This window comes from Choristoneura fumiferana, chromosome Z (genome assembly GCF_025370935.1).
Source record: "Choristoneura fumiferana chromosome Z, NRCan_CFum_1, whole genome shotgun sequence".
Lineage (NCBI taxonomy): Eukaryota > Metazoa > Arthropoda > Insecta > Lepidoptera > Tortricidae > Choristoneura > Choristoneura fumiferana.
In genome coordinates this window covers 30,983,681-31,011,263 of record NC_133472.1, presented here as the reverse complement: position 1 = coordinate 31,011,263, position 27,583 = coordinate 30,983,681, and the positions used below count along the sequence as shown (strand labels likewise).

Sequence of the window (27,583 nt, the reverse complement as noted above, 5' to 3'; positions counted from 1 at the left end):
TCACCAGCACCAATATCTGACACAACAATCGTGCATTAATATCTGATACGATTCTATTTCTAGGGCCGGAAGGACGTGTCAGATATTTTTGCACGCTCCGCTGTGGCAGATATTAATGCTGGTGATTGTACCGAGCTGGTGTAGGTAATTGGGCTTCCCGAGAAATTATGCGGATGGATCGCCAGCTTCCTAACGGACAGAAGCATAAAGGTCGTAGTTGACGGCGCATGCTCTGACTCCATGTCTGTGAATGCTGGTGTCCCTCAAGACTGTGTGCTATCGCCTACGCTGTTCCTTCTGCATATCAATGATATGCTGCCAACTGGCGGCATTCACTGTTATGCGGATGATAGTACGGTTGATGCCTCTTACACCGGCCGCGCCAATATTTCTCGGGAAAACGTCACAGAGTGCCGATACAAACTTGTGTCTGAAATTGAGACTTCTCTTAAAGAAGTTTCAGAATGGGGTCGACTTAATTTAGTCCGTTTTAACCCCACAAAGACACAGGTTTGCGCGTTTACCACAAAAAAGTCTGCGTTTGTCACATCAGCTCTTTTCGAAAGCACTTCCCTAGCTACCACAGCCAGTATCGGAATCCTTGGTATTGACATCTCGAGTGAAGTCTAGTTCCGCGGCCATTTAGAGGGTAAGGCTAAATTAGCCTCAAAGAAGCTCGGCGTGCTCAATAGATCGAGACAGTATTTCACTTCGGCCCACCGCCTCCAGCTTTATAAGGCGCAGGTTCGCCCACATATGGAATACTGCTCTCATCTGTGGGCAGGGGCTCCCCAGTACCAGCTTCTCCCTCTGGACCGCATACAACGGAGAGCGACTCGAATAGTCGGCTGCCAACGAGTTTCTGATCGACTTGACTCTTTGGCGCTGCGTAGAGATGTAGCTTCACTTACATCCTCTATCGCATGTACAACGGGGAGTGCTCCGAGGAGTTATTCGGGTTGATCCCTGCCGCATCCTTTCGCCACCGACCTACGCGACAACACTTCCATCCTCACCATTTAGACGGTTGGCGGTCCTCTACTGTGCGTTTTTCCAGAAATTTCCTGCCTCGCACAGCAAAACTCTGGAATGAACTATCGCCTGCGGTATTCCCGGACCGATATGACCTTCAAGTTTTCAAGAAAAGAGCGTACTCCTACCTTAAAGGCCGGCAACGCACTTGTGACTCTTCTGGTGTTGCAGGTGTCCATGGGCGACGGTAATCGCTTACCATCAGGCGATCCGCCTGCTCGTTTGCCCCCTATACCATAAAAAAACATATATATCAAGGACGCTGCCGAGACATTTATACTGTTCCTTTTATCTGTACTGTGTCTATGCCCTTTCCAAGGTCTCAAGGTGTCATTAGGTCTCATTAGGGATATGGAAAAAACAAAAAAACATATATTTAAGTTAAAAGTTAAAAAAATCTTGATAGATAATTAAAATATTAATTATTTAATGATAAGTCGTGGTATAATGGCATGCTTGTAATTTAAAATGTCTGGTTTTTCTAATAGTAAGTATAAAAATAAGTCATAACATAACACTAACCATAGCAAGTCTTAATACTAACTATCCTATGTTAAGCGTTACTGTGATTTGTAACTTTATAAACCAAGAGCTAAAGTGCCGACAAACTGCTCTGTAGTTTGGCACAACAAATGTAAATAATGTAACTCTTAACAGAAATAAACTTTTCTATCTATCTATCTATCAAACTCCATGATAGTTAAAGCGCGAAAGCGTAACAAATAACTTGAAAATCAAACATACTCACTTACACATTTCTGTTATTAGTAAAGATTACAAAAACAACAATTGATAAGCTTGTATTATATTTAATTAATCTTTGCCAACAGATCTCTCCTCATGTCGGCAAAGTGTTAGTGAGTCTAGCCGCCGACAGCGGTCAATGGAGTCGACAAATACTCCAAGATGTCGTGGATATCCTCACGGCTATGATTGATATTCGCCTGGACGCTCTTAAAGGCGAAGCTCAAGACTTGTTTAAAGCTAAACATGCTGACTTGGTAAGTATATTTCATATATTTATTAGCGGACCCGGCAGACGTTGTACTGCCCGAAAAAAAATCCCTCCTGAGCATGTCATCTATAACGCACAATGCCTAGGTAGCAAAATGCCTAAAACGAATGTCTAAAACGCAATATGCCTGATAAGCAAATTACATTAATCTCATATCACCTATGATTTAAGACATCTAAAACGCAAAATGCCTAATAAGCAAATTACATTAATCTCATATCGCCTATGATTTAAGAGATCTAAAACGCAAAATACCTGCATGGCAAAATGATTAAACCTCTGGTTGCCTTAGCTGTATAATGTCTAAAACGCAATATGCCTGATAAGCAAATTACATTAATCTCATATCGCCTATGATTTAAGACATCTAAAACGCAAAATGCCTGCATGGCAAAATGATTAAACCTCTGGTTGCCTTAGCTGTATAATGTCTAAAACGCAAATTACGATTAGGGTTTTTCGGTTTTAGCTGTACTGATTTAGGTAATTTGCAAAGCAGACATAATGCATTTCGGGCATTTTGCCACTAAGACTTAATGCGATTTAGGTAATTTGCAAAGCAGACATAATGCATTTCGGGCATTTTGCCACTAAGACTTAATGCGATTTAGGTAATTTGCAAAGCAGACATAATGCATTTCGGGCATTTTGCCACTAAGACTTAATGCGATTCAGGTAATTTGCAAAGCAGACATAATGCATTTCGGGCATTTTGCCTAAGACTTAATGCGATTTAGGTAATTTGCAAAGCAGACATAATGCATTTCGGGCATTTTGCACCTAAGACTTAATGCGATTTAGGTAATTTGCAAAGCAGACATAATGCGTCTAAGGCAATAAGATACTTCGGCATTTTGCGTTTTAGATGACCAGCTCAGGAGGGAAAAAAATACATTCAAATTATGATAACATACCAACAACAGCACCATCTAGCGGGTCCAATGGCGTTTTCAAACCATCAACCAACGTAAACCAACCATCAGCCTTAAATATTTGACAACCAATATACAATGTCAATCCTTTTCATTACTGACATTGCTATACATTTTTAAAATCTAAAATACAATAATTATCCGAATATCGTGGATATTATATTGTCGATTCGAAACCTTTATATAATAAAATACGTTCTTTAATTTAAGGGGACAGTAACTAACGAACATATCCAGGTTAAAAATGGGGTAGATCATGTTTTCTTTTTAAAGCGGGGGCTACGCCCCCAGAGCCTCGCCACTTTGGCTTTCACGGGATACCCGTAAAAGTAACAAATTAGGAGTTGAAATAAAAAATACAAAAAGACTCCAAAAAACCAATCATACGGAGAGCTTCGCCCCCCGTCCCCCCTTGTTTATGCCCGGCCTCTTTTACTGGTGGCTGTTCGTTCCGTTATAAATAGTAATAAATACAACTCAAAACTAACCTAATAACCTATTTTTCTGGTCATAACTATATTGTTTTAAGTACCATTTACCATTTGTATATTTACAATTACACTAATCAAAAAATAGTACTTAATTTATTGTTTCGGTCATAGATATCGACAGGATTTCGGGCTATAAAAATTCTGCTATATTACATAGGTATATGCTAAACAACTGCATGCTCTTGTTCTGAGAGGAGGCCTGTGCCCAGCAGTGGGACGTATATAGGCTGGGATGATGATGATGATATGCTAAACAACATTATGGGTAGTAAAATTTGGTCATGTTAATATTATGCTAATATAATATTCGGGTAAACAATCATTACGAACGGCTTACGAAGAATTATGCCGAACAAAATTTCAACAAGTTTAAAATTTGGCGTTAATAAATTATGCGAAACCTGTTGTGCGTAATACGTTTCATTCGTTGTTATGCCAAATAGATGTCACCTTTTTAGAACACCTTGCCTTGCACCCGTCTTCTACAGTACTCTCAGTTTTTTTAATAGAGAATATGCAAGCCTTTTGATTTAGTGTTAAATTATATTTCGTTGTTTAACAAACCGAATTATAATAGTAGATTGTACAATAAGTGCATAAAACAAGCCATTTTACCCAAGACGTTCATATAGCTACCCGAGACGGTACGGCAAGGGTAGATAGACATGTCCAGGGGAAAATGGGTGTCGAACTTCCTAGCGGTGACATGGTGCCGTATGGAATTCAAACTCACATCAAAAAAATGTACGAAAAATAGACTAAATTGTACGCTAAATAAAAAACATTGAACTACACGTAGTTACGAGACAACAATGATCTGCCTGACGGGCGCTATCTATTTTACTATGTAGCAATAGTGATTTCATATTTCTTTTGATCAGAAAAAAATTAAGAAATATGTACGAAATTGTACGCTAGTTAAAAAATTTGCCGTAGTTACAAGAAAATAGTGATCCATCTGTCACCGCCAGGGGATACTATCTGGCGGGCGCTCTATATTTCATTATGTAGCAGTCGTGTTTTCAAATTCCTTGTCCCTAGAAGTAACGACCAAAAAAAGTTTTGACGACAAATTGGTCTACCGACATCTGGCGACTTTTGGAGTGCAAATTAAAACAGTTCTAGAACCAATAATGTATAATTTTTTTGTCAAATCGACACAGAATTATACAATACAATACAGTGCCGCGAGATATAATAATAAAGCATAGTTCATTTAGAATTGGTACGGAACATAGTATTTATAAGTATTTTGAAGTTGTCAATAAAACAAAGTAATTTTGTTAAAGAAAACGAAATAAAGATATATATTCATTTTCAAGTAGCTTTTGCCCGTGGCTTCGCCCGCGTAGAATTCGGTTATCGCCCGCTGTTCCCTCGGAAACTGTATTTTTCCGGGATAAAAACTAGCCTATGTCACTCTCTGGCCCATAAACTATCTCTATGCCAAAAATTACGTCGATCCGTCGCTCCGTTTCGACGTGAAAGACGGACAAACATAGGAACACACACTTTCGCATTTATAATATTAGTATGGATTATATTCATTTTTCTTCGTTGTGTAAAAAAAAACGGACTTTTGTCGTGGATCGGTTTTATCTTTGTCTGAACAACACCTTTGTCCACTTTCTTGGCCTGTTGGTTGCACTTGGATCGTAATGAATCGATTTTTTGAACAATTTTGCCGGTCTTGTTAAATTTTTCTTTCATAATTGTCCAGTAATTTTCGATTGCTCGACACTGAGGACAATTTGGTATATTCATCTTTTTGGGTACGTACCTAATCCACTTTTTTTTTATACCACTCCAAAACTTGTTTGAATAGTGACAGCTGGCTAAATTAGGGCAAAATTTTACACGCCCGTCGTGACTTTTAATGAAAGCTAAAACTTCTTTCTGAAGGCACTCTTTCGTGTATATATTCGACTTCATTGTTTTCGCTGCCGCGCTGTAATGAAAGTTCGTGTCTTGAGACCGCAGCTGCAGATTCCTTGCCATATCATTTTTTTGCGAACTTTTCATGTTTGACCAACTTAAATTTCTCATCAACATTTCCTCTTGCGTTAGCCATAAAAAAAATTCAATATATATTTATACATATATATAAAATGTAGTACCCGGTAGTTTAATGAAATTTAGTTTACCCGTTAATTTTTGTCAATACTTGGTCGTACAGTCGTCGAGCTCAATTTTTGGCTGTTCGGTTCTGTTTATCAGTCTGATTTGGTTGTTTTATAGCTCGATAGCTCTTGTAGCCTGCTCGAAGGCGAATTCGTCTTACAGTACTGCGAGTTTTCTTAAATTTACGAGCTAAATCGTAGTCAGATGGTCCAGGATTTTGCTTAACTGACCTTATAACTTTCATCAACTGGTTTTTGTCCTTGATGCCAGATCTTCGATCCGTTTGAGTCTTCCTAGCGAAAGATAAGGTCTCCTTATATAGTTTTATAACCCTGCAGACGGTAGTTATCAGAATTTTAAGGGCCTTAGCAATCTTGATTCCGGAAAAATTAGGATTTTCTATGTACTTGTTCACGATTAATTTTCTATTTTCGATTTTCCAGATTTATTTATTTATTTATCCCTAAATATGTGCCAATTGTAAATGATTGTACACACAGCTACAAACAGAACTGATTGCACAAAAGGAGAATAAATGAAATGAGTAAATGTCAAAATCGTGCTGTCATTACACGACATGTGGCTGTGTGTATAATCAATCATTCACTTCAACTCTCGTGGCACTACCTATACTAACATTTTTTAGGGGTTTTTAACTTAAGCTTTAGGGATAAATATTTTTGAGCTCGTAACACCACTGCGCTCGGCCCACGCGCTGTTTGTGACGACGGGCGCGGGCCCACGCTCGACTCGTCCCGCACCCGACCCGCGCCCGCTGTTGGTGTGAAGGCGTCCATAAACCGCCATGTAAATACGCCCGTCACGGGCCCACGCACGTCTCGCACCCGTCCTCTGTGTGTGATGGGCTTAAGGGGATTACAAATTCGAGCCATTAAAAGGCCTCAGCCTCCGGCGTTGGGCTTCTAATAGACTCTCGTTAGTAATCTCCTTCTTACACCCCTTAATGCACAATGTACTATAATGTGCATTATTCACTCTAAATCCTAAGCAATGTTTTGTACCTATCTGTTTTTTGCCTTAAATGTGATATGTTAACAGTGCGTTGTGAACAATATACGGTTTTATGTACTTTCGGTGTTTAAGTTCTCGCTCTCACTTCACAGCACGACTACAATACTAAATTTATTTTTTCTAGAAATAGATGGCATGCAATGTTCAATCGCTTATATCTTCCTTATTTTTCAACAGATATTGATGATTTTTACGTCATTTGTTCCGGTTTTCTATTAAATTAAATTATTTAAGAGAAAATTTGTTTTCCATGCATATTCCCTATTGTTGTGTTTGTACAGATGTCGTGCCTGGAACGCCACATGGCGTCGCGCGACTGCCGCTTCCTCCAACGGCCTCCGTGGCGCGCGCGCGACGTGTGCCTCGCCGCGGTCAACTCGCACGCGCCCATGCGCAAGGTCGGACTCCTCAATCTCGGCAATACTTGCTACATGAACAGCGTCATGCAAGCCCTACTCGTCACCAGACAGTAAGTTTCTCAACCTTATTCCCACGCACCGCCCCCATTGAGATTGATATTATTCTTATTCTAAAGCTTTTCCTATTTTTTGCTAAGTAACGCCACCTTATTTTTTGAACGTTTTACTGCCACTGCCTCCCTGCAAAGCTTTAAATGGCTGCGAGAGGGCGTTATCGCCCACGTTAAGAACCTATGTCTTACAGATTTATGGTGACTATTGAGCACTTTCATACTTCGCCGTCTATGGTGGCCGTGGTCAACCGCAAATATACCGTGGTCATCTTAACTGTTATATTAAAAATAAATAATGCGTATTTATAATGTCATGCATAATCCCTCATTAAGCGACGGTGGTCGACTGGTAACAGTCCTGCGAAATACAGAAGCCTATAGTTTTTGAGTAAGCCCATGTGTCATTGGCGTTTTAGTTATAGTCAACGCAGGTAGAAAGCGCGTGAAAGATATTCGCACGTAATAATACAATTTGAAGTACGCACGGAACGCTCTTTACGTACATGAACGTATAATACTTGATGCGATTCATTATACATTCTATTTGCCCGCCTCGGCGGCTCCGCGTCCCAAGTCATTGTTGAGCCCATGCACTTACCATATTCGACAGATTGTATACGTGGACTGGGCTTTTACTCTCGAAATTCCAGATTCATAGATGGTATCCAAATGTATGTTTTCGAATATGAGCCATAACCAGTGATTCAGTATGTATACCTGTCATTTAAGTCTTCGTATTCAAAAATTTAGTCAGGAACAGGTTTAGTCAGGAGAAGGTTGAAAGCTTATATAATATATTCTATCAAATTTAGTTGTGACTTACCTTGAAATTCGTAATATTATTACGAGGGCTGCCTTTTAATTTCTGTCGTTTGCAAACCTACGGTGATTATTTAAAAAAAAACTAGTATCTAAAAATATTTGAATTTAGAATTCGAAAACAAAAGAATGAATCGAGATCGGCCGAATATCAGAGGGCCGAACCGTTTTAGTACGGCGTCGGTTCAAAGTTGACAAGTCAGTTGTGAAAATAGAATTTTTTTAAGGATTTTTTTTTTTACAATTTCAAAAGGTGTTTAACGCATCTTCAGTGCTTTGAAGAGCTGACTACGGTTTTTAATAATAAAGCACCATGCATGCGGACCGGACTTTGGAGCGTTGGTATTTACAATTTCAACGTGGGTGCTCTTATCTTAGTGATAGGCATCATGAAGGCCGACCAAAAACAGTCGTAAGAAGGCCCTGTCCGCACTGCGAATTTTCACCGCATGGTTTTCTTCTCGCAATTCTGTAACACATTGAATCTTATACGAGTATTGTTACTGGCGGTAAAAAAATCGCAATGAAATTGTATGTAAAGCACGGAATATAATTCGCGCGAATAAATATCGCGCGGTGATTATTCGCATTGCGGACAGGGCCTAACCCAGGAGAACATTATCAGACTTATGGCCACTGATCGTCGAAGATCACCATGCGACATACCGTGAGATAGAAGCTTCATTAAGCATTTCAGGGACTAGTATTCAAAATATTTTTCAACACACTTGCTCGTAAACAGTGTCGTAACATGCAGGCGTCATGAAACCCGTGGTCGGTAAATGACTCATTGCCCGTACTCATTTTGTTGTCATGAAGCCTAAGATCGGTAAATGAGTTTATTACTGCATGGTGTGCTGCACTAGCGCCTGCAGCGCGCGGCGCGCGCACGTCGTGCAGATGCTGCGGAGGTGGAGGAGGAGGGCGGCGAGGAGCTGGCTGCTACGGTTGTTTTACAAATATACAATTTTACTCGCAAATGTGATGAAAAACATTGTATGTCGCACGGGCGGTACTAGAATTACGAACATCGGCTCATTAAAGCCCTCAGTCTTCAACTTCGGGCTTCTAATAGACTCTCGTTCGTAATTACTTATTTACCGCCCTTAAGACACAATGTACTATTGCATGATCACTTAGGCGTATTTTTTTATCTCACGCTGGATACCACATTTACTCAGTGAAGACTAAAAAACGGCTCACGTTAAATGGTGTCGTAAAACTGCGGCAATTCAACCGAGGAGACTCTTGGGTGTTCCAAGATGAGCCAAAACCAACCAAAGTAATACGCTCACGGGAAACTTCGAAAGAAATGGTCGCCACGTTTGTAGCGAAAAGTGGCCACTTTGGCACCATCGTGCTCGAAGATCGTAAAACAGTAAAGGCACTGTTACACATGCTCGTTACTAGCATGCATATAAGCGTGCTTATGAGCATGCCACTGATGAGCATGCTCGATAGTAGCATGTCCTGTTCACACATACTACTAGGTAGCATTTGCTCGATAGTAGCATGCTCTCTTGCTACTAACGAGCATGTGTAACAGTGCCTTTAAAGCTGACTGGTATACCACTGTTTGTTTACCAGAAGTTATCGGCGTACTGCACCACGATCATGCGAGCTCGCACACACCGCCCGGCAGACAATTGCGTTTTTAAAAGAGCAAAACGTCGAAAATCTGGAACACCCGCCGTACAGCCCAGACTTAAGCCCTAATGATTTTCTTCACTTTCCATAAATCAAGTAATGACTTCTTGGTCAACGGTACCGGACGCCTGAAAAAGCTGTTGAGGCATACAAAATGGCCATTTTGGAGACACCGACTTCGGACTGGAATAAGTGTTTCGAAAACTGGATCGATCGAATGAAAAAGTATTACTTTGAGAAGCAATAATAACATTTAACACTTAAACTGTCTTTAGTTTTTCCAACCGACACAACTTAACAGACACCTCTCGTATAGGGATTGCTGAGGATTGATTCTCAAGAGCTTCAATAAATTATTTGTAGTTGTTATCCTGTTTTTAGCTTGTCACACATCAATTGTTTTGTAACTGCTGGTTTTTTATTTTCTTAATACATTGTTAGTTCTTGTTTTTTTTTTGTTTTTTAATTATTATTAGACGTTTGTTTTTGGCTTGCTAAGCGAATAGTAACCTGTTTAATCTATTTCTCTCATCCGTACAATATGATGTGACCCAATACTGTACCTACTGTAATGTTAGTTCACGCAATAAAAGATACTGAATTAGCAAAGCTACTTTGCTTGCTGCTTTTCTCTAATCAAAAAAATAATATTTAAATAAGATAAATGGGCGGCCGATGGATGCAATATGGTTACGAAAGCATAGTGAGTAATATTTATTTATAAAAATATGTACATCCAGTTTTTGTTTTTTATTGGGGTTCCGTAGCCAAAATGGCAAAAACAAAACCCTTATAGTTTCTGTCTGTCTGTCCGTCCGCCGCTTTGCTCAGACTATCAACGCTAGAAAGCTGTAATTTTCACGGATATGCGTAGCAACTATGCCCACATAATGGTTATTAAATAAAATAAAAGTCTTTTAGAGTACCTCCCATAGACGTAAAGTAGTAGGGGTGATTTTTTTTCTCCTTTAACCCTATAGTGTGGGGTATTGTTGGACAGGTCTTTTAAAATCATTACGGGGTTGTAAAACGATTTTTTAATTCAGTGATCTGTTTGCGAAATATTCAACTTCAGTGCTAATTTTCATTAAAATTTCTCTAGAAGCTAACTATAACGGCTAAGAAACGGCTGGACGGATTTGGATGAAATCTGGCAAAAAGTTAGTTTATAACCTGGATTAAAACATAGGATACTTTTTATCCCGATATTCCCACGGGATAGGGATAAAATCTCCAAATAACAACCGCTGGGCTTAGAGTAATTAAATTTGGTATGTAGGTAGCCGTTTAGAGTTGAAATTTTGGACAGTAGTTATTTTTAACACGACCTCAATGAAGACCCACGATATAAATTTTGGGAATTCCCAGGGGAATTTTGTAAATCTCCGAATTGAAATAACTAGCAGACCGAATTGTTTACGCGTCCGAAGCCGCGGGTAAAACTCTAGTAGGTACATAATTTTCTGTTCATAAATAATGTTTATCTGCTCCGATTGGGGATCCAATTTAGGATCTGAACCTTAGTATTTAGGTTTTCCAACCACTAAGCCATTGTTGGGGCAGGTATACCAATGTTATGTATCATCATCAACATCATCTTAGCCTATATACGTCCCACTGCTGGGCACAGGCCTCCTCTCAGAAAGAGAGGGCTTGGGCCGTAATTCCCACGCGGGCCCAGTGCGGATGCGTGTGCGTTGGGAACTTCAGTTTGTGCAGGTTTCCTCACGATGTTTTCCTTCAACGAAAAGCTCGTGGTAAATTTCAAATGTAATTTCGCACATGAAATTCGAAAAACTCAGAGGTGCGAGCCGGGGTTTGAACCCACGATCCTCTGCTTGAGAGGCCATAGATCAAAACACTCGGCCACCACGGCTTTTCAATGTTATGTATGTATGGATGATAATTTATGGGACATTGCGAGGTTGAGTCCTTTAGTTTTACTATCTTATAGTATAGTACAGTAAAGGATGAAAAATTAAATGCTGAACAAGAACTTATTTTGAGCAAATTGCATTGCTTGCTTGTGCGAACGAAAAAGTATTAATTAACTTTTCTTTGAAGAAGCCGTTAAGCATTCTAATATCCGCTTTGTCTTATTTATAACATGAACTTTCAAAGGTTCACCTGCAGAATGTTGTTTTCCTGCAAGTATTTTTAAAGAAAGTAATTTAGTCTGCGCGAGTAATGTGCTATGAAATCTTTTTAGAATTTACTCTACGCTTTATTTTTTACATCTAAAGCTGGGCGTTGATCAGCATGAAGCCGCATTTGTATTATGTTTTTTCATTATTTTTGCCAATGAAAGTACTGCGCGATATTAATATTATATTATTGAGCGAATAGTATTAAATCCAGTTTATTTAAAACGTTGATTACACTAAAATGATTGTTGGTTACTTTAGATTTAGCACCCACGCTGTACTGAAGATGAATGCAGTGCCGTATTGGTCCAAAATGGGAATGCTTTTCGCTAAAATGATGCACTCGATCAGCACCAAACTGAATCCCGACGAGTTTTTCTCGGTGGTCAAGCCACCATTCTTCACCAAGGATAACCAGCATGATAGTTCCGAGTTTTTGGGGTAAGTTAAAGCTATGTATGGTTACAAAGGTTTTTTTAGGGTTCCGTATCCAAAGGGTGCCAACGGAACCCTATTACTGAGACTCCGCTGTCTGTCTCTGTCCGTCCGTCTGTCACAGGGCTCTATCTCTTGAGTCGTAATAGTTAGACACTTAACATTTTCCCAGATTATGTATTACTGTAGCCGCTATAACAACAAATACTAAAAACAGAATAAAATAAATATTTAAGGGGGGCTCCCATACAACAAACGTGATTGTTTTTTTTTGCTTGATATTAATAACGGCAACAGGTAGACGCTTGAAATATTCACAGAATCTTTAGTTGTATAATCACTTTAAAAAAATAATTAAATTAAAATAAAATAAATATTTAAGGGCTCCCATACAACAAATTTGATTTTTGCGTTTTTTTTTTGCTTATGTCTAATGTTCTATAGATAATGGTACGGAACCCTTCGTGCATGAGTCCGACTCGAACTTGGCCGGTTATTAATTTTTTTTTCGCTAAGAATGATTACAATATAGCACGCACTTGTGTGGAATGTCAATAAAGTGGTAGTGCTTCGATTAAATAACACAAGAGAAAAACACATAAATAAATTTAAATTAAATTTCGTAAATTAACTTAAATTAAATTGATTATTTCGTTGATTATTTTTTGTTTCGCAGTAATACAATTTTTTGACGTAATCTTTTTATATCTGGTGATCAGTTAAATATAACCAGTTTTATAACTGGATCTTAAACTATAAATTGTAAGTATAAGATTTGTGTTATAAATAATGTTTGACAACTAAAAATAATTCCAGGTACCTGTTTGAGCTCTTACAGTCCCACGAGCACGGTTCCGATCGCAATTTCGACTATTCGCGCCCACCCATTATCGGGCGCAGACACATTGCTAACGGCAGCGGCCATTCGCCACAACACTCTAGGTAAGACTAACTCTAACAATATCAACGTGTCCCTAGCCTATAGATAAGTTGTCACTACTTTGTAAAAAGTTCGTATAGCCGCTCGAAAATTAAACAGAACCCTGGAGCGCATCGAGTAATTTGTACAAGCTTATCTTATTTCTAGGGGTTTCACGGTTGTAATTCGATCCACTGAGATCTTTTGCGTATTTACTTCGCACTAAGTCCTTTTTTTAACTACTCCATCCATAAATTGTATGTATATTGCTGCTTGCAAAAGAACGTTCTCGGCAAACATCGGCTATGACAGCCATGTAAGGGCTAAATATCAGAGTCCATAAATACCATACGCAGACTCAAGTGGCTGTAGCCGAAAACGGCTAGGTATTATTATTAATTTATTATGTATATCTGGCGCAGTGGCAGTGCCTTGAAGTCTCCTGGTACGGTTATCCTATCCATTGCCAGAAAGTCTTATTCTTAATCTGACGGGGGCATCACTTTCACACATGATGTGTCCCACTGTTTCAATCTGATATATTCTATTCTGGAATGAGCTTTGTATCGTTTGGGTTTAGCTTGTTGTTTTTTCGAACTGACTAGGTATACAATACATATTAACGTAATGCAAGTATTACATAACTATTTTTCCTTAAGTGATAGTCAAATCAAAACTCTTTTGCAATATGTAGTATATTTCACTGTTTTATTACCTAATTACTCTTCTAGCGATGGAGAGAATTCAGAGCCAGGGTCAAATCGTCGATCTGTTTCACCTCGGCCAGGGAGCAGTGCTGCTGGTGAGTTTTAGATACTAATCTTTCGATTTTTCAATGATTTAGACCAAAATAGTGCTTTGCCACTTATGATTATGACGATTTTTTATTTATATCATTCACTTATTAGTTCAAATCATAGTTAGACAAAATTAACCTATGGAGTGTACATAACCAGGTTATTTATTTGAAGACTATTTTTATTATTGTTCCTGGAAACTGTGCAGCTAAACATATAACCACAATTTTAGAGAAAACATCTAGGTATCGAAAAACTAGCACAGCACAAGTGACAAGTCATTCATAACTCAAGTGAAAATTGAAGCGTTAAAATTTAAGTTTTGTGTATTTTTTTAGGATCCAGCTCTGGCTCCCTGAAGCGTCCTATGGAACATGACATGCATTTGCCACTCAAGAAGCGACTGCGCATGACTGAATCCGCCTTCCTACGGCGCGATTCTTTCATTGACAGCATGTTTGGCGGGGTTCTCCTCACGCGCGTGGAGTGCACCGAGTGCCATTCTTCCTCTCTCTCCCGTGACGTATTCCGGGACCTCCAGCTCGCGTTCCCTGAAAAACTCGAGGGTACTCAGCACAGTGTGCAGAGTCTGCTTGAGTACTACTGCTCCAAGGAACGCCTGTCTGGTGACAATAGATATGAGTGCCGCGACTGTGGCGGCTTGCGCGATGCAGAGAGAAGCGTTCTCATCGAGACTACGCCCAAGTTTCTCATTCTAGTGCTGAAGAATTTCAAGTTAGTATCAGATGCTTATATTATTATTATTATTATTATTATTTAGAAGCCTGTAGAGGTGTCCCACTGCTGGGCAAAGGCCTCCCCCCATGTCCTCCACTCTACCCGTTCTTGGGCGATCTCTGACCAGCTGCGAAGAAAGGCGTCCAGATCGTCCCGCCATCGACGCCTGGGTCTGCCACGCCGCCGAAGTCCGTTTTGTGGTATCCAGTCAGTGGCTATTTTAGCCCACCTATTGGGTTCCATACGGCTGACGTGGCCTGCCCAGTCCCATTTCAGCCTGGCAGTCTTGGCACCCACATCAGCAATGCGTGTTTTGGAGCGCAATATAGTGTTCTGGATCCGGTCAACCCGTTTCACTCCCAACATACTGCGCTCCATTGCTCTCTGGCAAACCTTCAATTTGGTCTTCTGTAACTCAGTAAGTGACCATGTTTGAGCACTGTAAGTTAGGACAGGCAGTATACACATGTCGACGAGCCTCCGCTTTAAGGCTAGCGGAAGGTCGCCCTTCATGTGTTCTTTCATGGACCAATAGCTCTTCCAGGCGTTTTGGATCCGTCTTTCGATTTCCTTATCTTGTCTGTGGCTGAAAAAGACTAATTGGCCTAAATAGGGATACTCGTCGACATATTGTAACAACTGTCCGTCTACCTCTCTCTACCTTGCGTTTCGTGCTGTTGGTAATACCTGAGTTTTTGACCGGTTCATTTTCAGACCAACTCGAAGGCTTGCAGAGCTTAGGTCTTGAAGCATTGTTTGTAATTCCGATGCGGATGAGGAGAACAGAACAATGTCGTCGGCGAATCTAAGATTGGTTAATCTTTTGTCGCCGATAACAATGATGCCCTTCGTCTCCCACAAGGCTGCCGGGTTGCGGAACACTTGCTCTAGGGTACTTGTGAAAAGTTTTGGAGATAATGGGTCGCCCTGTTTGACACCTTTTTCAATTTTATATGACTGTCCGGTCGATTGCAGTTTTATGTCTGCTGTGCTGTTATCGTATATGAAGTTGATAAGGTTAATGTAGGTGGGTTCAATTCCTTGTAGGTGGAGTGCTTCAATTATGAATTGATGGGTGATACTGTCGAATGCTTTCGAATAGTCAACGAAAGCGAGGTATAAAGGCTGGTTATATTCGTGGCACTTTTCAATGATTTGATTCAGTGTGTGGAGATGGTCAGTTGTGGAAAAGCTAGAGCGAAAACCAGCTTGTTCCGGGGGCTGGTGTTTTCCTAATTGGTCTGCAATGCGAAATTCTATTATTTTTAAAAACGTTTTGTATAAATGAGAGAAGGCTTATTGGGCGATATTTGTCAATGTCACTTTTATCCCCTTTTTTGTGAAGTAATATGATGTTTGAATGGAGCATCAGCTTGGGAATTTGGCCCGTCTGGAGTATGGTATTAAATAGTTTTATTAAGTGTGGCAATAAAGTACGCTTCCCTAGAATCAAACCTTCCGCGCTGATTCCATCTGATCCAGGACTTTTACCGAACTTCATGACTCGAAGAGCTTGATTCACTTCACAGTCTGTTATTGGAGGGATGGCCTCTGGACAGCAGTAATCTCTGGTGGTAGTTTTTTTCAATGAATCAGAATAAAGGTTTTTAAATATGAAGTGCAAATTTCTAATATTTTATCTCTGCCATGTTGTTTTTTGCCGTTTTCATCCATTAAACTGTTTATCCACGTCTTTGTTCCATGGTGGATTCCCTGTCTTGCAATTTTAAGTGAGGTATTTCGGCTCAGCGCTGTCTTTACTGCGGTTGTGTTGTAATTCCGAGTATCGCATCTGATGCTACGTTTTACTTGTCTGTCCAAACTATTGTATCTCTGTGAAGCTATAGGCAGGATTCGTCTACGTTTTATTAATGCTAGAGTATTGCTGGAGAGCTTTGCTTGTCTTTGGTAATTCGTTTTGATTTTACTACTTGCATAGTCAATACTGTTGAGGATCCGTTTGTATTGGTCTTCGACGTCGTCGGCGTCCAGGCTCAAACTGTCGAAGTGGTTCTCTAACTCTAAGTTGAATTGATCGTGGTTATTTGCAATGGTAAGTCTATATCGAAGGATTTAATTGTGTATTTTATTTCTCTATTTGTAATGGATAAATTCAAAAACCACTGAACCAATTTTAAAAAATATTTCATCTGTATGAAGCTGTTATTACGGCGAGTAACATAGGCTATATTTTATCCCGTAAACGTGTAAAGTTCCGATGCAGACGACGGTACGAACTACAGCGAGTTTAAAATAAAAGAAGACTAAAAAATAACAATTTATATTGGTGTTATTTTTTTTGTACAGTCGCCATCAGATATTTCGGAGCGGCCAATATGATCAAAAATATCGGCACATACAAACTATTATTAAGGTATTAGAGTTGATGTTCCGATATTTATGATCACCTTGGCCGCTCCGAAATATCTGATGGCGACTGTACATGCATACTCGTAAATTTTTCATTTTTCATTTAAATGTAGTACCTATTTCAAATAAAATAGTTTTTTAGTTTAAAATTGGCTATCTTAATTATTTAAGGTAGGTTTCCTCCGGGCTCCGTTCATCTTTTCCACCCTATAACATATACTACATGTAAATCAAAATGACTGACTTATGCATTTTTTATTGTCAACAGATTTGAACCAAAGTTGCAAGTTCAAACCAAGCTGATGCTCTCCATCCACCACAATCACACAGTGACTTTGCCGACCGTACGCTCGCAAGCCGACCACGCCGCTTACGTTCTATATGCCGCCGTGATTCACGCAGGCACCACTCTCGACTCCGGGCATTACTACACGCTGGCGAAAGACAACGGGCAATGGCATATGTATAATGACGACATCGTGTCCACAGCCGAGGAGACGCAGCTAAACGGACTGAACCGCTCCAGCACGCCGTATATCTTGTTTTACCGGCGGTCCGACATGGACGAGGGTACGGCGCCCTCTCTGGAGGAACTCCCTCCGAAGGTGCAGGAATCCGTGATGGCGCACAACAAACATTATGTGGAAACTGTCCGCAAGATGCGCCTCACTCGCCCATGACGACTAAGATCGGACAAATTAATCGATTTCGAAGTGCTGGACTACGTCCAACCCGAGTAGTGCGACGACCCAGACGAGCTTGCTCTTTTATCATTCATATCAAAAAGTGACATAGGCAATTGAACTAAATGAAATGAATGCCAACTTTTTTTATGTTTGACAGAGACTGACAAGAGTACCGACTTTCGTTTAATCGTACCGATTGATATGACATTGTAGAATATATGTAAAATAATTATTTTACAAGCTATTAACAGGGCTTATTGAGTAAGCGTTTCTGAAAAGGTACGAGATACTTTTGACTGTAGCTAGACTTTGTGTTCCTGTTAATATATTAGAAAATTTGTACCTACTCATTCACTAGCTCGATCATGAAGTGAGTTAGTGATACCATATTGCCGTCAAAATCATTTGCCACTGAGTGTAACGCAATGACGTGTTTAATTTTGTGTTAACCTCTAGCGATAGAGTGACGAGCGATCACCGTATACTAAATGTCGCATTGATAACGATAAGTTAGATAGTAGGCAAGAAGATAAAAACATTTATTTAGAGTTATGACGCTTTATTTGTCACAATCCGCCTGCCGTTCCGAGTCATACTGTGAGGAAACATACAGGGTAAAAGAAACGAGCTGGAATCAGAAAAAGTACATTCTAATATTCATAATAACTTAATTCCACACATTTCTATTTTAATTTGTTTTATTCTCGTTAACAGACGTTCGAAAATTTTATTTTAAAAAATTATTATAATATATTTCCGTCTGTTTTTCTTGTTTGTAAAATTGGATCAGAACTGCAGTCAGAAAGTTAATTGAATCAATAATCAATAGGCATCCACATCGCATATCACGTGTTTGGTTTTATATTCCGCCATGGGATGGCAGGGTGCGTCTGTCGCCGCACCATGGAACGGCCAAATGTACAAGACTGTAAGCCGCTTTCGTTACCGCACAGAAACCGTTCATTTCTCATGGAGCTCTTGTATACGTCTTCACGGTTCTGCGGTGAATAGCGAAATATAAAACTGCCTGACAACTGAATGTTCCGTTCAATAGGATACCACTAACACCCGAGTAAATCATCAATTAAACAGGTGATTAAGCGTTTCACAGTTGTAATCAAGTTGTATTGCTAAACGATTGCTTAAAAATTAATTGCCAGTTTTAGTGTTGGTAAACTCGGCATTTGGGGGCTGTTTCACCATCCATTGATTAGTGTTAAGTGACGGTTAAATGTGATGCCGTCTCCGTCTATTCGAACAAAACAAATAGAGACGGCATCACATTTAACCGTCACTTAAGACTAATCAATAGATGGTGAAACAGCCCCTTAGTCTTTTACTGTTTTAACTAAGACATTGACCGTTAGTGTCTGATACATCCACCAGAGGGTACAATTTAGACGTCGTGTTCAATTATTCGCAAAACCGGTATTCGTGAGAATAAAGATTGCAGTAATTTCTCCCCCGCTGCCGGGATGTACTGCTTACGCTAGAATAAAGTCGACAGCGCACAACAGAACTAAAACAACCAAAGTTAATGTGTAGAGAATGCCTGTAGGCATTGAGTCCACCTTTTGTACATTTTTCTTCTATTATTATTTTATTATTATTAGTGTATGTCCATGTCCATCATATTCGAGTAGTTCTCACTGCAAGAATATTTTTGCTTTACACTGCTTTTCTTTTCCGTCAATATACCCATATTTAATACGTTTAGCATCGCGCTTCTGTTAACGCCATAATAACAATACATTGCCAGGATTTGGGTTTTTAAAGTCGTGTTAGGCAACAGAAGTTTTGTAAAATGTATATTTATTTATGTAAATCGCCTTCAAAAATAGTTGGTAAGTTTAACTTTTGTTAATTTTCCGGGTTCCAGATTTTTTCTGCTTTAACTATACCAGTTTGTATAGGAAAGTCTACAAAGCTAAGTTAAAAATAAAAAAAAGAACACCTGAAAATCTACCGCTATTATTTGAGATGCTATAGCCAAAACTGCTAAACTTTCCAGAAATCTCCAAAAAATCGCAGTTCCTGAGCTAGGATAGGATAAACCAATGATTTTCATTGCGGTTCAAAGTGCTATACAAATGGATAGCTCTTAGTACTAGGCGTCTGGTTTTTAATAGTTAACGTCAGTTGCACGGCTGTAATACTTACCTAGATTTTTATTTCTGAGTGACAATAATTTTGTAATCACAGTGATTTCGGTTGCTTTATCATTTTCAAACCCCCACTTGAGACAATTATATTTGATTGTTCATCACTTCTGGATGTGAACAGAATTCGTTTCTATTTGCAGCTTACACCTGTAAGTACAAAAATCTAAACAAAATAATTAGTTTTGCGAGGCTAAGGGGTTGTTTCACCATCCATTGATTAATGTTAAGTGACGGTTAAATGTGACGCCGTCTTCGTCTATTCGAACAAAACAAATAGAGACAGCATCACATTTAATCGTCAGTTAACACTAATCAATGGATGGTGAAATAGCACCTAATTCTAGTATTTTATGATCAAGATTTAGTTCCGTGGTATAATTTTCCCATGTGCTGAATGAATCGAAGAAACTTTACCTGATTTAAATACATTAGGGGTTTGGAGTAACCTTTAAACAAGGGTTATTTATTATCATTTTATCATACATACATACGTTTTTACGGTTTTAGACTTTGTGAATAGGGGAAATGATTACGCATAATTTTTTTTCCTCCCAACTACTCAACCCGGACAGAAAATTTCGCATCTCTGGCATTTTTTATGTCACTTTTTGATAAAAAATATATTTAATTCATGCTTAAAATTGGTAATTTGTATAAATACTCTCATTTTATAAATTTAAACGAGGGTTAGTAGCACTAAATTATGTGTTTCGTATGTTTTGTTTATCTGTTCAGGCAAGGCGCACTAGGAAAAGAAGTAAACAACTTCTTCTGTGCTATGAAAAACAGAATGAAATACTCAATTCAACCAAATACACATGATTTTTTTTGTGGTGCTTCATATAAGTAGTAGTTTTAATACACGTGCAACTCTTAATTCGAAACGATACTGTATCTCCTGCAATAGAGTCCTCAAGACAAAATTCTCAAGCCGAGTTGCCATATATATGTCGCGCCGGGCAGGACGTATTCGTATTATTATACGATGTGAAAAAGTCGACTGACATGTAATAGTATTTTATACAACTGTATCGTAATAGTGGTCCTTAAAACAAGAGTGTGGGTTTATGAAACGAGGCGTAGCCGAGTTTCATAATAGGGTCACATGAGTGTTTTAAGGCCTAATTACGTACAGTTGCATACAATATTTTATCTATATCCATATATTAAATCCTCTATCCTGCATTAACGAGAACTAGGTAGGTATGTCTGCCCCACGAGCTGCGCCCGCTGCGCGCGTGACGACCTGCTGCTGCACGTGGTCGCGGCGCCCCCACCAACAACCGTGCTGTAATGATGTATGAAATCTCATTACGATACATCCGTGTTCATAATAGAATCCAATGTCGTAATGCTGGTCATTACCTATGGTTTTTGAACGCATAATTGAGGATTTACTGTATGGTTGTAGATAAAGACAAGTACGAAACACCTATGTGTAGTGCCGCTATTAGAAATTTAAATATGTTTTCATAACGCAAACTCATGGAAACCTTACTTTACCTAGGCTAAGAGTATGTGTGTCGATGCTTGTCACTCATTACAATCTTCATAAAGTCGTAACGCATATTTAACTTTATCTGTTACACAGAAAACATACACTACGATATCTATCTACATGGATTTATGCAGCTTTGACATGCGTCGACACCAATTACGTTTACTTTAAACGAAGACAGTGTGAAGATACTTATTTTTATGCAAGTATCACGCTTTTTTAGTCAATGTTTTTAATGGCAAATAGACTGTCAAACTCGCTTTTATTATTTTCCATTTATGCCTACACTTTACGTGAAAAAGTGTTCGAGTTTGGTTGTTACATTTGTCAAAATAAAGGAATCCGGGAATTTGTTGTAATTGTTTTTACAAGGTTGTGAATTTAGTTGACTTCTCTTCTAATCGGAACCTTAATTGTGGAAATTTTCTTATGTTATTTATATGCATTATATCACCATGATATTCTTCACGAAAACTATTTTTCGAGATTCCTGACTGACTACAAGCAGTGCACGTTCGATTTTAGTACAGTCGGGATATGACTTGTGACGAGAGACAAGACTTACCGTGGTACTTTTGAGCTGTCTTATCCATTTTCAGTATATAATCTACAAGATTATACCTTTACCATTTACCGTACTACGGCTCAATGTCAGTTTTTCACATACAAGTCAATCAGTTCTACTCCTTTGAATTTTGTATTCTGTAACTGCATTGAATCGAACGACACTGTGAAGTCAAAGTGCCTCTAAAATTCCCGTGTCTCGTTGTAACGCACGACACACCTCTCGTACCGTACACTCACTGCGCTTCACTCACTGCAATGTTGTCTGAGTCAGCTTTGGCACTACCTCGTTGGTGAAGTACCATACCTCTTAACTAATAAATCTCGAACATGCAATTTATAAGGTTTAGCTTACGGGTGCTAAGGTCCTCAGTGGCATTTCAAACTTCATTCAGTCAGTCAGTTGCATAGACACTGCAGCCGTGCACCTCACCTCAATAGTGCTAGCGGTACACCCCGAAATTCAGAACCCGAAGCTGCAAATCGTGTTAAAAGCAAGAAAATCGAAACGATTGATCTTTACACCATAATAATCAATTTGACCCGTAGCACGAAAAAAAAAACAAAAAAGGAGAGGAGTTATGACTCATCTTTTTTTTGTATGAGAATTTTCCGGAACCGTATCATGTCTGGAGGAGCCCAAACTTGGTATGTTTTGAAAATGATTTTTATTTTAATTTAAAACAAGTGACTGAAATATAAAGATGTGATATATTTTTAGAATCGGCTTAGTAAGCCCTTTTATTAGATACCTCACACGATAGGTTCCAGAAAAAAACCCGTTTAAAAAAAGATGACGTCATAATTCCTCCTTTTTTGTTTTTTTTTCGTGCTACGGGTCAAATTGATTCATATGGCCTAAATATCAATCGTTCCGATTTTCATGCTTTTAACACCATTTGCAGTTTTTTTTTGGCGTACCGCTAGTACGCTAGCACTACAAGTTATAAGGTTATTACACTGCACTTAGGCGCATTGCACTGTACTTAGTTTATTTTTATTATTAAACAGCGATGAGTAGGATCAAAATATCTATTATTTCATGTACATTATGACGTATGTATATAGAATAACTGTCAGTTCCATTCCTAGTAGTATCGCGGTTTAGTAATACCACCAGACTGGCGCCAGAAGGAAGACATTTCTAATTTCTATTCGAATTTGAAATTAATTTTAAATTTCTAATAATGTATTCTTCGTTTTTTTTTTTCAAAATGAGAGCGCGCTGGCCAGTGGTTTGGAGATCCAAGTGCTAAGCAAAATCATTAATTTGAGCTCACGAGCTCAACATTTCGGTGAAAAATACATATTTGGTCATAATTTGTACGAATAATGTACGAAGTATTGTGGTAAACGAAAGACTATGGGTAGCTGTGAAAACGGATGATTAAATTAAAAGTAACGTTTTAAAATGCTACATTAAGGGGCTGTTTCACCATCCATTGATTAGCGTTATACGACGGTTAAATGTGATGCCGTCTCCGTCTATTCGAACAAAATAAATAGAGACGGCATCACACCTAACCGCCAGTTAACACTAATCAATGGATGGTGAAACAGCCCCTAAATCATTGGATTATTTTTGTAGGCGTCTTTATAGGTACATATTAAAATTTCCGATTGGGAGCTACTTTCAGGTTATACGTACCTACAGGCATAGTTGATTAGTAATTTAATAACAAACCAAAATAATGCTGCGCATGATTTTCCTTTATGGCACTTATGTTGTAAATATAAATTAAAAGATTTGTAATAAGTAAATAATTAATAATTGACCGCAAGCAGGGAGGTCCTCCTTCCTTATCTCGCTTTATAGATCTGACTATCCTTTTGCTTTGACACTCATGTTTATTTAGTTTTTCTGTTACAAATCAATAAAAACCGGCGGGTACGGCATCCCATGATTGGACACTAGAAAACTGAAATGAACGTTAAATGATTTGTAATACGTCCGAAACATGACATTAATACCATTTCGTGAATAGGTATAATTCGTTGCAACATAATATCTATACATAATTTGAGTACCTACATTTTAGAGTAGCACTTGACCGCTTTTGATAACCATACTCAGGCTGCCATACCGTGTGAGTATAGTATCAATATTATTGTCCGAATAAAATCAGACGAGTAGACAGTCACATCATAAACATTGGTGTTATATAGGTGCTCAAAAATATTTAAACAGGACCTGTCAATTACGTAAGTTCGTGTCCAGATATTTTTGGCAACCTTGATAGCTCCGATATTTATGATGACTAGCACAAAACAGATAGGTACAGAAATCGATCTACATACAAAGTGCGTTAGATACTGCTCACGGACACGATATCTCGGACCGGTTGGGACCAGTGCGAGCGCGAGTGCCATCCGCTTGTGACACGCGTCTGAACTTTTTGTGCAATAATGGAGAATGCCAATTTATTACACTTTAAAATATAATAATCGTGCATTACGCCAATGTCGGAATCGTCGCACGATATTTGTGACAAATTTGTATTATAGTAACAATGACTTTAACATTAAGATATTTTAGTTATTATTAATTTATATTTCCATTCTTCCCGTTTCATTCTCAACAATAAATCCAACAACTAGATACGAGTGCCACCACCACAATAGTTTTTTGTGTTGACAACCCTAGAGCGACCGCCGAGCGTAGGTATGGAAAGCGAAGTACATAAATGAGATTGACTACTGTACCTATCTGATTTGTGACTGTAGTATTAAAAGGGCAACACCAGAACTTTTGTAAAGCTTATTTATGTATTTTGCTGTAGCCCGTGGCTTTGCTCGCGTGTATACATTATGACCTATAGCAGCTTACATTCTAAGATGGACTCCCAAGCTACTAATCTGACAACACATACAAATCTGTTTAGTCGTTGTGTGATACCAAAATAAATAGATTGATACGCCGACTGGCAAAACACCAATCCCAAGATCCAATGTTATGGTTAAACAGTAAATTCTAAGAAGTGATTTGTGAATACATATTATTATGTGGATATACATAGTCGGCATAATATAGATAGTGGCCGTAAATACCTTTGTACAGCAACATGCAAAATGTTCATTGACCTGACTCGTTAAAACTGATCAAATTGTTCTGACCATCCGCACTACACAAACATACCGTAACATCACAAAGTAACATCACAAGTTTCTCAAACTGTAAATTTTTTGTTACCGCTATGGACGTACTACCTAAACGTACGATAACTATATAAACGATATTACGTCTATGGTTACCAGACAGAATTCATCAAGTTCATCAAGTATTCTAAAGTATGAAACACACTAGAAAGCAGAACTTTATTTTAAATGTAATAGGTTTAATTTTGACAATCACTGAGAAGAGTGCCAACCTTTCACTTACCTTTTTTTTATTACGTTAACGGTATGACACTGGTTGTCGTTAGAAGTTTCAACTGAATAATACCGGGTGTGGCTATTATAGGAGCAAAAAATTAAAACATAGATCCTCCTCGTCAAATTGAACAACATTAGTTCAGCGACTTTTAGAAATAATGGAGTCTTTGAATCTTCCTTTTTTCATACAAATTAATTACTGCTATCAATGTACGCCATCCTGGAACCCAACTGACGTCGCCAACATCAAGAATTTTGCTTTAAGTACATTGCTTCTTCGAATAAACTTAAAAGTGTAATAAAAATTAAAAAACTGACTATTTTTAAGAATCTCTGAACTAATGTTGTTCAGTTTGACGAGTATGATGATATATGTTTTAATTATTTGCTCATATTACAGGCCACACCCGGTATATTCTTTTGATTTTAAGAAAAATGTCTATCTATGTTTGAATTGGTATGTAACGTATTAAAAGTTCACATTGAAAAAGGAACAGATGTTATATCCAAAATATACAGTGCTCCAAAAGGATTCGCGCTTTCATCGTTCATCCTGTCATCCACCATTACTTCTCATATTTCGTTACCTAGAATTTTTTACCGTACAAACGGCAAAACCTACTAGACACTGGCAAAATTGTCCTCCAATGGGCAGAGCCATATTTTTCTAAAAAACAACAGTGCTCCAAAAGAGATGGAACGATAACTGACTTGGTTAGTACTCTTCTCGGTGATTTTCAAAGAGATGAACTAAGCTCGAGTGGAATAATAAAATAACACAGGTCATGCCAAAATAAATCTTATGACAATGTTGCATTAGGTTCGATGGCCTGAGCAATTTGATCACTTTGGCCGAGTCATTTTTATATAATTACCATTTTGATTGTTTCCAAGTATTTGGTGATATTTAATATCTGCTAAACACGTACTATATTATATGACGCGTATTATACAGACACAGCTCCGTTACGTTATAATAATAGGTATATAGAGTAATTTGAGAGTTGTATTTTTGGGTTATTTCTGTGGTTTGATATCACAATTACTACCAATAAATTGATGTTAAAGTTAGCATTAACATTACAGATATTGTTATGTACACGACGTATAGTCAATAGGTATGCAACGGGAGCGCCATTCCACGCCTACTTCCAATGATTTACTAGTACCTACTTTACTACTTGTAGATTATTCGATGAAGGTGGTTACGTCATTTCACATATTATACACACAAGACAAATATTAGAAACGATTTTTTCACCCGCCGTTATCACCGCAAGAACCGTTATTAAACTGACGACGTTCATATTATTTTTTCACCCGCCGTTATCACCGCAAGAACCGTTATTAAACTGACGACGTTCATATTCATTAGGCAAAAGTTAAATTGACGTGATAACATATTATTATTATAGAGCAGTGGATTTTATATACGATAATACTGAAAGTATAGAAGTTAACATTATGAATGTGCCACCATGGTGTAATTGTACCTATTAAATTACGTCAAATTTATGTGAAGTAAGTAATAAGTAAGGTTCGTTATCCCAGTGCAGTGCTGTATCGGCAATGTTATAAGTATGTAAATAAACGCATGAACAGAAATGTACGTCGGCCTATTGTACTAATTACTACCAGTTAATAACTGTTAACGGTTTATGCTTATCTCTTGTCTATTATTTTTATTAAAAGGCACGAGTACAATACCATTTAGGCTAACGCTGTTTATATCGAGGAAAATACCGAAATTTCTTTGTACTTATGTAAAATGTTCTAATACTGTTGTGAACCTCAAACTGTATCACCTTCTTTGTAAATAGATATTACGTTGTTTGTTATTTACCCTGATGATAGCACATGATTCTTAAGTTACTTTAAACGCGGACTAGAGTTTTACACGGACTTTGTATGTACGACATTTACACTATTGTTTCTCGTTTACTTTTATTGTAAATAATGTTATAGCATTTAAGTTTTTTATGGTTAACAATAGCTTAAATAGGTATATATTTATTTAATACTTGGGGTCCGAGAGGTCCCATTATATAACATTCGTCATATTTAGAAAGAAGATTGTGAAATCAAATTTGGTTTAAAAAATAAATGTTTAAAAGCCTGCATTGTTTTAATTACCACGTGCATTGCGAATTGTGTGTAACACTCTAAGGGGCTGTTTCACCATCCATTGATTAGCGTTAACCGACGGTTAAATTTGATGCCGTCTCCGTCTATTCGAACAAAACAAATAGAGACTGCATCACACCTAACCGCCAGTTAACACTAATCAATGGATGGTGAAACAACCCCTAATACTATACTTACCTCGCATAAGGCTTT

General features: G+C 38.3%; 1 protein-coding gene across 1 annotated transcript in view; it reads left to right on the top strand.

The window, feature by feature from the left end:
• DUBAI (Deubiquitinating apoptotic inhibitor) overlaps window positions 1-27,362 on the top strand; it is a gene marked incomplete in the record, with an annotated part of 38,943 nt that extends 11,581 nt beyond the window's left edge. Inside the window, 7 exon segments of the mRNA XM_074096478.1 lie at window positions 1,863-2,033; window positions 6,905-7,092; window positions 11,967-12,146; window positions 12,957-13,082; window positions 13,791-13,861; window positions 14,195-14,591; window positions 17,233-27,362. Of these exon segments, the coding sequence (XP_073952579.1) occupies window positions 1,863-2,033; window positions 6,905-7,092; window positions 11,967-12,146; window positions 12,957-13,082; window positions 13,791-13,861; window positions 14,195-14,591; window positions 17,233-17,644 (1,545 nt within the window).
• Between the last annotated feature and the right edge of the window lie 221 nt (window positions 27,363-27,583).